The sequence below is a fragment of the Poecilia reticulata genome, chromosome 6, assembly GCF_904066995.2.
Source record: "Poecilia reticulata chromosome 6, P_reticulata-male-v2, whole genome shotgun sequence".
Taxonomy (NCBI): domain Eukaryota; kingdom Metazoa; phylum Chordata; class Actinopteri; order Cyprinodontiformes; family Poeciliidae; genus Poecilia; species Poecilia reticulata.
Window position 1 is genome coordinate 4,992,377 of NC_088835.1, and position 13,046 is coordinate 5,005,422.

General features: G+C 39.1%; 1 protein-coding gene across 5 annotated transcripts in view; it reads left to right on the forward strand.

The window, feature by feature from the left end:
- Positions 1–12,826, forward strand: part of LOC103465750 (mgat4 family member C) — a 145,659-nt gene extending 132,833 nt beyond the window's left edge. For all 5 annotated transcript variants that reach the window (XM_008410874.3, XM_017305368.2, XM_017305367.2 and 2 more), the window contains 2 exons: positions 201–348; positions 1,935–12,826. In XM_008410874.3, the coding sequence (XP_008409096.1) occupies positions 201–348; positions 1,935–3,091 (1,305 nt within the window). In that variant the 3' untranslated portion in view covers positions 3,092–12,826. The remainder of the gene's footprint in view (positions 1–200; positions 349–1,934) is intronic.
- The last annotated feature ends 220 nt before the right edge of the window (positions 12,827–13,046 follow it).

The following is a 13,046-nucleotide window of genomic DNA, read 5'->3' on the forward strand; positions in this document are numbered from 1 at the left end:
CATTTTGGGCGTTTTCATGAATTCTGCAAACTGGCTGTGGAAGGGGTTAGCTCAGCTGCATCCAAACACACATTAGGAATAAAAACAGAAATATGTTCTTTCTTTTTTTTTAATTATTCAAAAATGCATGCTTTTATTTGGCTGCTTCTCTTTGGTGTGCCTTTCTTTTCTTCTGTTCTAATGTGCTTTTCGTGTTGCAGGAAGGAGATAAAAGGCAGCTCAGGGAAGCGTCGGTCCATCCTCCCAGCTCGGAGCGATACGCTCACACCTTCAGAGACCTCAGCAACTTCTCTGGAACCATTAACGTCACATACCGCTATCTCGCCGGCACGCCTCTGAACCGCAAGAGTAAGTCTTAAGGTTCCCTCTTTAGCAGCGGCTTCACATTAACCCGTCTCATATCTGAGGAGGCGGAACCGAATCTGTCTGATTTAAAGAAGAGAAGAATAAATGATTCAAAGAGATTCTTTGTTTCGGTTTTGAACTCGGCAAAGAGCTCACCTCAAGCAAATCATGCTCTACTTCCAAATGTTATAGCTCAAAAATCATTTTGACCCAGTTGTCTTATCTGCAGTTTGCCGATTTATTTTGCACTTTCCATACAGTCGTGGGAAGAACCCAGTTCACGTTTGCCACTTCCACAGGATTTAGATAGGAGTCAGTAATGCTTTGTAACTTTTTTATTTTAGATTATTGTTGTTTCTTTACGGTATCAACTGCGCTCTTTTCTTTTTTTATACATTTTGTTTTGTTTCTGTGTTTGTTCACTTGATCTTAAAACCTGTATTTGTTTTTTTTTTATATTACAATTATAAAAAAAATAAAAACCTCTTAGGTAAGGTCATAAATATGCAGGGCCTATAAAACAGATTGACCTGCAGATGCGTGGCCTCATTGAGACACATTCACACTCAAAGGTGCATCTGCTAAATACTGACTTGAAAGAGTTGCATATGCAATGACTGATTTAATGTAACATTTTTTAGCTCTTCCTCTTGTTATAATATTATTCCTTCATCAAAAACATATCTGGAGATTTGCCTTGATTATTTTATGCTATTTTGAGAAATCCTTTAATGTCCATGGAAACCAATCAGCTGGGAAAAACGCCTGGGTGGACCTAGCTGCACCTTTGAGGATGAAGCTCCTCCTCTGAGCTGCAGTTTCCAAGCTTCCGCCTCACAGAGCAGCTCTCCCCCACTCAGTTCCTTCAGACTAGCCAGCTGTAATTAGCAAACACCTGGTGGAACTGAGAGGAGCCATGTTGTGATGACTTCCTGAAGAGTTTCAGAAAGAGCAAGAGTTTCTTAAAGAGACAGAGGAATCGTTGCAAGGCATTAAATTAGAAAGTCAAATTGCTCATAATATATATTTGGTAGATGTACAGCATTTTTATAACAACAAAAATGTACATAGTTTCTTGGTTGTGCTATAAAATGACACTAACTGTGTCTGGAAAACATAATACTGCCTCTTTAAAGGGATTTGTTGATCATGATTGATTTGTAAAAGAAACAAAAAGGGTAGAACATTCAATGGGATGGATATATTTTATAGACACCGTATATGAGCACCTCTTTGGGAGCAAGAGTCTGACTATTTTCTTCTCTGAAGCATACAGGTATGTGTTAGCACAATCTTGGAAGGAATATAAAGTCCAAACCTTAGAAAATATGTGAGAAAAAGACAAAACCTAAAGTTACTGGTATTTTTCATGGGCTATTGTTGGTTTCCCCCATGGTGATCTTTAAACAATGTTTCTTAAACTGTTCCCACATACACAGAAACTGTCTTTTGATTGTAAGTCATCATTTCTCATCTCCCTTCTCCAAATTTTATCAAGGAATAATTTTACAAATACCTAAAATCTGAATGGCAGCATTGCTTTACATTTACTTCATTCATTAAAATATGTTTTCACATTTTATTCGCAGAGTTCCTGACCATTGGATTGTCATCGGTCAAGAGGAAAAGGGGAAACTACCTCCTGGAGACAATCAAATCCATCTTTGACCAGTCCAGCTACGAGGAGCTGAAAGAGATTGTGGTTGTGGTCCATCTGGCGGACTTTGACTTAATCTGGTGTGAGAACGTGGTGCAGGAGATCACCAGGAAGTTCGCTCACCACATCATAGCCGGCCGCCTCCTGGTCATCCAGGCCCCAGAGGAGTTCTACCCTTCTCTGGACGGCTTGAAGAGGAACTACAACGACCCAGAGGACAGAGTCCGTTTCCGCTCCAAGCAGAACGTCGACTATGCTTTCCTCCTGAACTTCTGCACGAACCTGTCGCACTTCTACATGATGCTGGAGGATGATGTGCGCTGCTCCCGGAACTTCCTGACGGCGCTGAAGAAGGTGATAACCTCCAGAGAAGGCTCCTACTGGGTGATGATGGAATTCTCCAAGCTGGGCTACATCGGGAAGCTGTACCACTCCAGAGACCTACCCCGACTGGCTCACTTCCTTCTCATGTTCTACCAGGAAATGCCTTGCGATTGGCTCCTCATCCACTTCCGGGGCCTACTGGCTCAAAAGGACGTGATCCGCTTCAAGCCCTCGCTGTTCCAGCACATGGGCTACTACTCGTCCTACAAAGGCGTGGAGAACAAACTGAAGGACGACGACTTCGAGGAAGACTCCATAGACATCCCAGACAACCCCCCGGCCGGCATTTACACCAACATAAACGTCTTTGAGAACTACGACGCCACCAAGGCGTACAGCACGGTAGACGAGTACTTTTGGGGGAAACCTCCCTCCACCGGAGATTTCTTCGTCATAGTCTTTAACAAATCAACCAAAATTAGCAAAATTAGGATTGCTACCGGGTCTGACGACCGACAAAGCGACTTCCTTCACCACGGAGCGCTGGAAGTAGGAGAGAAGTTGGTCGGGACTAAAAAAGGAAAGCAGTGCTCCTCTTTCATCACGTTAGGAGAGTTTAAAAACGGAAACATCGAGGTTCAAGACGTGGACCACAAGATTGGCTTTGACATTGAGTGCGTTCGCATTGTGGTGACAGCCAGCCAAAAAGAATGGCTCATTATCAGAAGCATCAGTTTATGGACTACACAACCGCCCAGCCAATGAGAACTACACACAACCTCTCTTAGTAACCCATACAGGCTGTTTTTATTATTATGTGTTTTCTAGGTTTAATTTATTCATTTTGTATGTATTTATTTATTCTTCTTGCCAAATCAGTCTGTTTTTATACTTAAACGTTGTAACCTTAGTGGACCATCTTCAGTCATCCTCAAGGATTTCTGATCTAACCTCAATGTATTGAATAATCATAGCTTATTCCTCATATGGTAATATTTGTATAACAACCATACTTTACCCAAACCTGATTACAGGAAAGAGACGTACCGTAAAAGTGAGTAATCTGAGGTTTTGTTGAGTATTTTCTTTGTTGTACCAACGCTTCTTGATAATAACTTTTATTGTCAAGCCAGACTTCGGAAAGTCTGACTACTTCCTCTTTAATGGAAAGGTTGGGGTTGCGTTTGAGGATGAGCACAGAAAAAAATTGGTCAGACTCTCTGAGGTGGTGTGGCAGTATCTCCCTCATAGAAGATACAGAGTCTGGCCATCATTTGAGCCCGATGATGATCAAAATGAGGTTCTGACACAAATTGGCCATTTCGTATCTGAACAGTTTGAGATCAAACTCTTTCCTCCAACATGCCCGTGTTCTCCCTTACATATCAGGGTTCGACCCAACTCCATTGAGCTCTATTGGGAGTCAGATTTTGATGTGCTGTTTGTGGAGCCATCACAAGCTGGTTGACTGTCTTATGACTAATCCTGGTGGAGAAATGGGATGGGATGGCACAACACTGAGGGACGAGGCTGGTGACGATCATGAAGAGAAGGTGTGTGGTGTACAGTTCACACATCCACTGCACAAGCAGCTGTTTGTTAAATGAATGCTCTTAATTAACAGTGTGTCTTGTTTTTTAAACTTTAATCACCCGTCTCAATAAATGTCATCAACATAAATGTCAATACCAGAATCAGTGGTTTATGACAAGCATTAGGGCCATACAAAGAAAACATTTTAAAATATTTAATTGCGACAATATTCTTATTATGAGAATAAACTCATACGAGAATAAAGTCGTAATATTACAAGAACAAAATCATACTACAGGAATAAAGTCTACATAATATAATGATGTCAATATGAGAATAAAATAATATTTTGAGAAGTCATAACATTATGAGATTAAAGTTGTAATATTATGACTACCTTTGTAATATGATTTTTTTTCTTGTAACACTATAACTTTATTTTCATAATTTTATAACTTCATGCTTGTGAGTTTATTCTTGTAATATTATGACTTTATTAAATATTATCACCCTAATCCAGTGGTTCTTAACCTTTTTTGAGGTACCGAACCCCCCAGTTTCATATGCGCATTCACCGAACCCTTCTTATTTTTGAGTTTTGCTGTAGTAATTAAAGTCACAAGTTCAAATCCATGCTGAGAGTGGAACTCCTTCAATCAGTGCTCCTCCGCAGCTCTGATTGGCTAAGCAATGTAACGTGATCCTCTGCAGCAAGTAATGGCGAAGCGGGGCGTCATCACGACTTTACACAAGTGTCTTTACCTCTGCGGCAGAGGCTCCACCGAACCCCTGGGGTTCGAGCGAACCCAGGTTAAGAACCACTGCCCTAATCTCACAATGTTGTGACTTTATTCTCGTAATTTAATTTTTTATCATTTTCTTAGGGTGACTCTCCGTCGTAGATGTCTGGCATTGATAGAAATGATTTTCTCTGATGCAACCCACACACTCTTCCCTGCTGCTCAACACACAAATGTCTTCTCCTTACATTTAAAGAGAGATAAACAGACTTTTTAAACGGTTTATTGCCACGATGCATTGTTACAACAAAGAAATTATCATCTAAACAAAACTTTTATTACTTTTAAAATTTATTTTCCAATACTCTTGCTTTAATTATAACCCACTACCAGTGAAGATCCAATGGAAATACAAACCAGTAATAACCACAAAGGAATGGGGCAAGTGTTAAAAGGAACAACCTTTTGTTATGGCACGTGAATGCATCAATGTTAGAAAATTATAGATTTTATTCCTAAATAAAAAAAGTTCTGAACATCATCTTAAGCTAATGTTGGTAAAAAAAAAAATTTAAAATCCAAAGCAAGACCTTAAACAGCTGGAGATGGGCACCAGCAACGCTCCTGACCCACCGAGGGACAAGGGTGTCAAGAAAATGGATGGATGGATGGATGGATGGATGGATGGATGGATGGATGGATGGATGGATGGATGGATGGATGGATGGATGGAAGACCTTAAACATAACATACAGAAGGAGGTACAACAAAGTTGTCTTGTTCTTTCTTCAGATTGGGTCAAAATATTGAGAAAGTAAAACTGACAATCTGAATGAAGCAACAAGAGTAGAGTCAGATGGAAGTTTTCTTTTGCTTTGTGGCTGAAGAACAATATCTGGTCCATAATGGAAGCGGAGATGTCAAGAGGTTGGCAAGAAAATAAAAAACATGAACAAGTTAGCAATTGTTCTGCGTTGGTAATGAAGGTGTGTGTTGTGAATGTTGGGTGGAGGTAGGTTTTTTTTTCTGTGAATTTGAACTAAGGAATTCTGACTTCTCGATTTAAATGCTAGGCTAACTGCCGCTAGTAAATCATTAGCTGCGTTTCCTTTACAAATGTGCACAAAACTTTGTTTATATTCCGCTAATGTCGAAAAACCACAATTTTGCAATTGCTCCGTTTCTATTAAACAGGAAACACAAAATCACTCATGAATAAGTTTGTTCACTCAATAAGTTATTATAAAACACCACACCACCATCCTGGACTACTTCCTGTCGTCTTCTTCGTGGTTTACACCAACATCAAATTGTCGATTTATGTGATGTTTGTGAAGCAAAAAGTGCTTCTATTGCAGTTTTTCCAAATAAACCAATTTGGATACGACTGATACCTCATTGTAGTGCAGAAAATGTTTATCCAAAAAGTTTTTTTTCAAAATTAGCGTGTTCCCATTAAGTAAATTTATATTCTAAATGTTGAACTGCACATATGTTCAATGGAAACGCAGCTGTTGTTGTAGAGCAAGACAATAAGGGAAAAGACTTACAGATGACTACTGCAACTCCAAGCGCCTACAGCAAATATGCATGTAAAATTTGTTAGCCTCCACGTAGTCATTGACAACTCCCAGTTGGTTTCTTAACACAAAGTACTAGAAGTATAAATTGTATTGGTGTGGAATTATCCACGGGATTTGTTGGCATTAAAAGAAATGCTCATATTTTTGCCTCTCTAAATCTTTAAAGCACCAAAGTAAAATGCCAAGAAGTCATTTTTATTGATGCATTGTTTTCTTGTACTCTAAAGGTTTTTTATTTTAGGATTCAATACAACATTAACTAATAAGTTCATTAATATATAATTGTGTGTAAATCTGGCAAAGCGTATATCTTTTCTGTGTAAGCTATTATCCTTTTGATCTGGCTACTTTAAATTACCAGGGTATGAATTTTCCTGATGGATCTTCAGATTCAGAAATGTGGATGTGAGTTGGTTATAGTTGGTTATAGTGAAACATAGTGCAAAAGAAAACAGAGCTATATCATGTTATAACATAAACACATTTCTTATTGAACCGATAACCAGTTTGAACTGAATTCAAACAGGTTGTTTTGTCACACAGACATTTACCGCTGTACCTGGACTCTACTGGGTCAATTAAGACACAATTTGCCAAAAATGACCCCAAATTAATGTGGCATCTTGACTCCTGCCAAACTGAAGCTCTTTAACTATGCATGGATGTAGCACTTGATGGTGTGTCAGAATGTGAAATGTCTCATTTTCTAACAAGAAAACATTGTTCAAACAATATTGTTTTGACATTTGCACAACAAATTAATATATCCAATTTTAATGTGAATAGTCTTTGTTATAACATTATAAATGTATAATGTGATACACTGTTAGAACACGATGGGTGTACTGCAATAGCATGATAGTATATTGTAAAAATATGAAAAACAATTGTCTGAATACTGAGGTTTTCACTTTACAATATTGCTTTAATTCTCTTTTGCCTGGTTGGCAGCTTTCCACTTTCACAAATCTGACTTTTCTTTTTTTTTTTTTTACATTATAAATTAGTTAAAAGAATTCTGGAGGCATTTTTTTACTGTCCCAGTAAAAAAAATACATTCACTGACAACAAAAGTTAAGCAACAAGTTAAGCTTTCAGAGGAAGTAGTGGAATTTGGATGTAATTCTGTGTACATGCAGACCTGTGATATGTGTGTTGAAAATTCAGATCCCAGTTGCAAAACTCTCAATATTTTTTAAACAAACATCTTTTTTGTTTTTCCAAAAATAAAAGACAAAATGTTTAAAAAATAAAAATTTTGTGGGTGGTGATAATGCCAACATTAACAACATCAAAAATTCAAAGAAGCTGGTCGCCTGTATGGCTAAAGCAGCACTGGGCAACAGATTCTCCCAAAGAAATTGTAGCTTTTAAATCATAATAGTGTATAATAGTGTTTAATAGGAACAGAGTTATACACTAAGTGGGCATGTAATGTAAAATAACAATCCAAACACAAATAAGTGCTCAAAGATGTATCAGACAGCCCTGTCAGCAGGTGAGTTTGACATCAGACTAACTGTTCAGTCCACAAGACAACCAGCTAGCATAACCCAACAATGCTAACACTGCTAAGTGTACAGCATTACAGGTGGTGCTTGTAATGCGGTTTAATGTGTCTTCAAGGCCCCATTTCTGCCTGCAAACTTTACCTTACTGTTTTGAGCAACTACTCTGTGCTGTTTTAATCTGGCCCTAGTGGTGTGCACACTTCTGCTAATCTGGAAAGGCGCTAGTAGCAGAGCTAATTTTTCATTTAGTGTTTAGCGGACTTAGCTTTACGTAAATAAATGTTTCCAGATCAATTCTAACGTGCTAATTTACTTGGCTGCTTTGTAAACTGTCAGTTGAATAACATTAGGCATTTGTGTTTAAGTTTTGGTCATTGACCATAAAAATTTCTTTAATCAATTAACGTTTTGATGACTGTCTTATTGCGTAAACGTAATGCGACAAGTCATTCACGTGATATAAAAGTTATTCACATGCAATTTTAATTACGTTTCCTATTGAAACACCACAATTGTATTTTTATATTTTTTTACATTAGCAGAATATTTACAAAATTTTGCCCACATTTGTAATGGAAATACAGCTGGTGACACATTTTGAGTATCAACATAGCTGCATTTAGTTTGTTAGCATTTGCTTCCACTAAATACTGTGTTGGGATTGAGCTTTAGCAGTAAAGGAACTAATACTTATGATTAGTGCTTTAGAGGTAGAGTAGCTAACCTTTTAGTTAGCGGTGCCCACTACTGTTACACACCAACACATTGTCTGACTCGTCCCAACATGCATGTTCCATACACATTACTGGTCTGCATGTTATTTTTAAGTCAGAAGTGGCAAAATAAGCATCCTGAGTAGGTGGGCATTCAAAGTTAAGCATCCACATGAAGGGGTTAGAGTTAATGTTATGTAATCTTAACACTCACTTGTTGCTTAATGTTGCTCATCGATGTATGCTTAAATTAATATCTCATCACAATGACCATGTAGCAGCTTTTCCTTCCCAAGTCATCAAACCAAACATCTTCTGCTTTCTCACCTCCTTGGTTGAGTTTGTGACTCAGTGGGCTTGTTCACTAGAGCCGAGCGTTCAGCCAGGCCTGCTGACAGCAAAACAGAGTTTGTTTCCAGCCATCTTCTTTAAGAGCTGAGATTAGACCGCGCAGTGAAGAATGGGCCAGGTCTGCTCCATCCTTCTTTTTTTTTCTTTTCTTTTTTTGTTTTCTTCTCCGACACAGTTTTTCCTCCTCGTAAATTGGTCTGTGTTTGCTTCGCTCTCTACACCAGCAAAACAACATCTTCCCCTAGAGCTATAGAGGATCTCAATTGGTTCTCCCTCCCCCTGATGTTGCGCTCCCCCAACTTCTAGTGCTGCAGCTGTTCCACGGTTACCCCTGTGTGATCTTTATTCTCAGCTCACACAACTGGCAGCTACTTTCGGCGGAAACTTGCTCTTTGCGAACCTGGTTTCACGGTACGCTTGAACAGAGCAAACATTTATTAAGCCTCTGATAGCATGTGCCAATCTTCACGTTTTCCCACAGTACAACCTCTAACTAAAGCAAATTTTACTGGGATTTTGAAACGGAGCTCTCATTATGAATCTGCACGGTCATATCACGCAACTAACTAGGAACTGGCAAGTCGATGTCAGCTGAAGTGGTGACTAACACAAAGCTGGCATAGTTTCCAAAAATGAAACCAGTCCTGTTTTGTCCACTTTAATCAAACTCTAGAAAGGTTCAGATTAAAACATCAAATGGTCCAGTCAAAGGCCAGAACTGAATCCAGTTGAGAATCTGTAAGATACCTTGAAAATTTAATTTCACAGACATTCTTCATCCAGTCAATCCAATTAAGATATTTTACAAGAGAAAAATATGCAGAAATGTTGGTCTCTAGATTTGGTAGGCTGACTTAAAGCTGTATTTTTAGAAAAATGTGGTTTTACAAAAGGTGTTGAAATACTTTTTGAGCTTCACACCAGTGATACATTTTTATTTTCCTTTCAGCTGCCATACTACTTTGTGCTCCCACTAAAATGGATTGAAGGTAGATGCTCTAACATGATCAGATATTCTACTCTTAAAACAGAAAACTTGAACTCCTCATCTCACACCGCCTGATTTCTGAACCATGCTGCCGAAGCCAGCGGAGCGTTTTCCGTGTTTGTGAAGCCGGAGCTCGTTCCTGAGCGTTGTTTAATGATGGATTAGCTTGAACGCTGAAATGACTCGGTGCAATAAAGAAGCAAATGTTTACATGACACCGGCTTTCTTCAGGGAAGCAGGTCGTCATTAAACACGCGGTGACGGTTTCGCGGGCCTTCGTTCCTCTGTCATTCCACCTGTTCCGTGTTTTCCCTCAAGGCCTCGGGACTGGGACTGGGACTCTGCAAATTCAAATCCCAGCCTCCCTCCCCCACTTTCTCCTGACATGTGGTCTCTGAAATGAAATTAGAAAGTCTACCTCCTCCCGTCAGAGCTTATTGTTTTTTCCTGAAATGCCATTTTTCATTTTAGTGAAGGATTCCGTGACCTGTGCCAATCGGACCCCTACTGCCGAGGTTGTGTTGATCTAAACTGGGAACCGCATGGCGTTCTACATGACTGCCAGTTCTTTATTTAGCTATTAACACACAATGTCACTGCATGGCCTGTTACCGCAGGAAATAAAGCCTCCCTGTGTCCGAGTGCACCGGCTCTTCTAATACTTCAGGAAGAAAAATAGCCGTCTTGATCTTTATTTGAGATAAGGTGCCAACAAAAAGTAGCTTCACGCTGCAGATTTATAGCCAGATTTACATCTTGGGGGGGATAACAACAAAAGCTGCATAAATTCCTCAAGTGCATGTCAGGAAACTGCTGTGCACAGCACTCTCTGCTAGAAAAGCTCTGTCTGTACAGAGCCTCCTGCGCGCACGAGTCAGTCGTACATTTTAAATGGTTCCCTCCCCCGTGTGTTCGTCAGGAAGAAAAGCGCAGCGACAGACCTCAGTGAGATGAGGCCAGGACCTTCCGATTCGCAACCAGGCTGGTTGTGAACTCTCTGTGAAGCCGATTGATGTGATGATTGGTGTCTGGTTCAGAGTTGTTCCAAACGTGAGCTGTCTTCCAGTGAAGCATGTTCAGTGAGGCATGGACAAAGAAAAGAAAAATGTTATTAGCAGTTAAAATAGCTCTCCTTTTACATGTCATGATTTGTGATTTAGCTTCCAGCTTCATGCTTCTGAGTTTGTACATTCTGTCAGATCATCGACATGAACGTCAGAGAATTTGCGACTTTTTAAAAAATGCATTTGAATTGTTCTTTTTTTCTATGTCTGAATAATAACAAAGATACAAATTATCACTTTAATTATTTTTTAAAAATGGAAAGAAATGGGTCGTTGATTTGAATGTGATTTGATGTGTGTTCATTCTGATCTATAAACTTTGAACATACAGGCTCCAAGATACACATGAACCAAAATTAATGGGATTAAATGTGTTCCAAGTATCAAGTTTATTGCCCTCCAGCTCCCTGCTGGAGAGCAGAAAACTGTCCTCCGATGATAACTACCATTGGTTTTAGCTATCAAACTGTCAACATTGTGCTAAATCTTAAATGTACGCATGATGTATAAAAGTAAAAGGGATGCGGTGTTTTGCTACTAATTGTCAATAATATGACAACTAGTTAACAGGGTCAAGAAAAAGTTTTATTAGAAAAATATATACTAAAGGAAGTAGGTCAGTTATGCTAGCTTGACTTTGAAAATCTTCACATGTTGATGTGCTGTGGAATTCAGTGAGTTTTGGTTGAGTAAAAAATAAACAGGGCGATCCACACACCAACTCTCTGACCGATCATCAGCAGAGCAGTGGTTTAAATTGGTTAATCTACCACCACAGCGATCACTTAGTAAGAATCTCAAAATTATGTGAGTAACTATGTATGTAAGTAACAGAGTGAAAGTTCTTTCAGGGCTGCGCCTGGTCACAGGACCTGTTTGTGGTGTTGTGCTGGTTGTGGTTGAGATGAGGGAGTCTGCTTTGGGGATGTCTGGATCACGGATGATGTGACTTCTTCAGGCCATGACCACCAGGGTGCGCTGGAGAAGTTTGCTGCTGAGTGTGAAAGTCAGCTAGCTGACATCAGTCCTGTTTGGTCAATTATCCAACCACAGTTATGATATTATGTTTGTTGATGGCTCTAAAAAGTATGTTGGCTCAAGGGACGTTCAACCGAACGTCAGTGGGGATGTATTTATATATTTGAGCTGGTGTGCACAATTTTCATGATTACAGAAAAACTAGAATGAATTTAGATGTGTGCCCCCAATTCAGTTTTTTTTCTAATCGTTTTGACCACTCAGAGCGGTTTACACTAGAGCCACATTTATGAGCAAACACACACTCATACACCAATACACAGTAGGGAACCTGGGATTAAGTGCCTTGCCCAGAGGCACACCGACATGTGGAAGGTGGAATTGAATCTCCAGCTTTGCAAGACCAGGCCACATTCGCTTCCTATCCTGACTCTGCACTTCGGAAAACATAAAATGTCTTCAGCTGTGCTTTTAAATAAAAAAACCCCTGAAATTAATGAGTTTCTTCATATTCAGCAAATTTGAATATTATTAAAAAGTTTGTTAATTTCTCTAGGTGAAACACATTTTGATTACCCACACACAGACTGTGTTCAAACCTTTGTTTCTGTTAATTATGATTTTCTGCTTACAGTTACATAAAAACATTTAAGATTAGATTATTATATCAAACCAATAAAAAAAGAAACAGGGTTCACACGGGAATGTGGGCTTAATGAAAAGTGTATTTAATTGTTATTAAAATGTTATTTTCAAACCTAACTTTTAATTTGACTTGCCTCATTGGAATATTAAAATTTATTAAATATGTGTGTGTTTAATCTTCACACTGGCGCTATGTTGCAGCAGGTTTCCTTACTGCTACGTGAAGCGACAGCGTCGAGTAGTTGTTTCTCTCTTTGTTTCTCCTTTTCCTTTTGTTCTCTGACTGGTACTGTATTGTAAGATGACATATATTTTTTTACACGTATCATTTCAAACTGTTGTACTGTATGTAATGTATTTCAAACGGAACTAGATTAAAACGAATGAAGGCTGACTTGGCGTCGTCTTTGTCGGCGCGCGCCGGAGGGAAGGTGACGTATTGAATTTGTGTCAGGTGTTGAATGTTGCTTCGACGCCCGACGGAGAGCGTAAGCACTGTTTACATGACCGTAAATCAGACATATTGTCGTGCTGTCTTTGCCTAGAAATGTTTTACCTCAGAGTTAACAGTAGCTATGATCTGCATTTAATAATAATTAAAAGAGAGAGAGAGA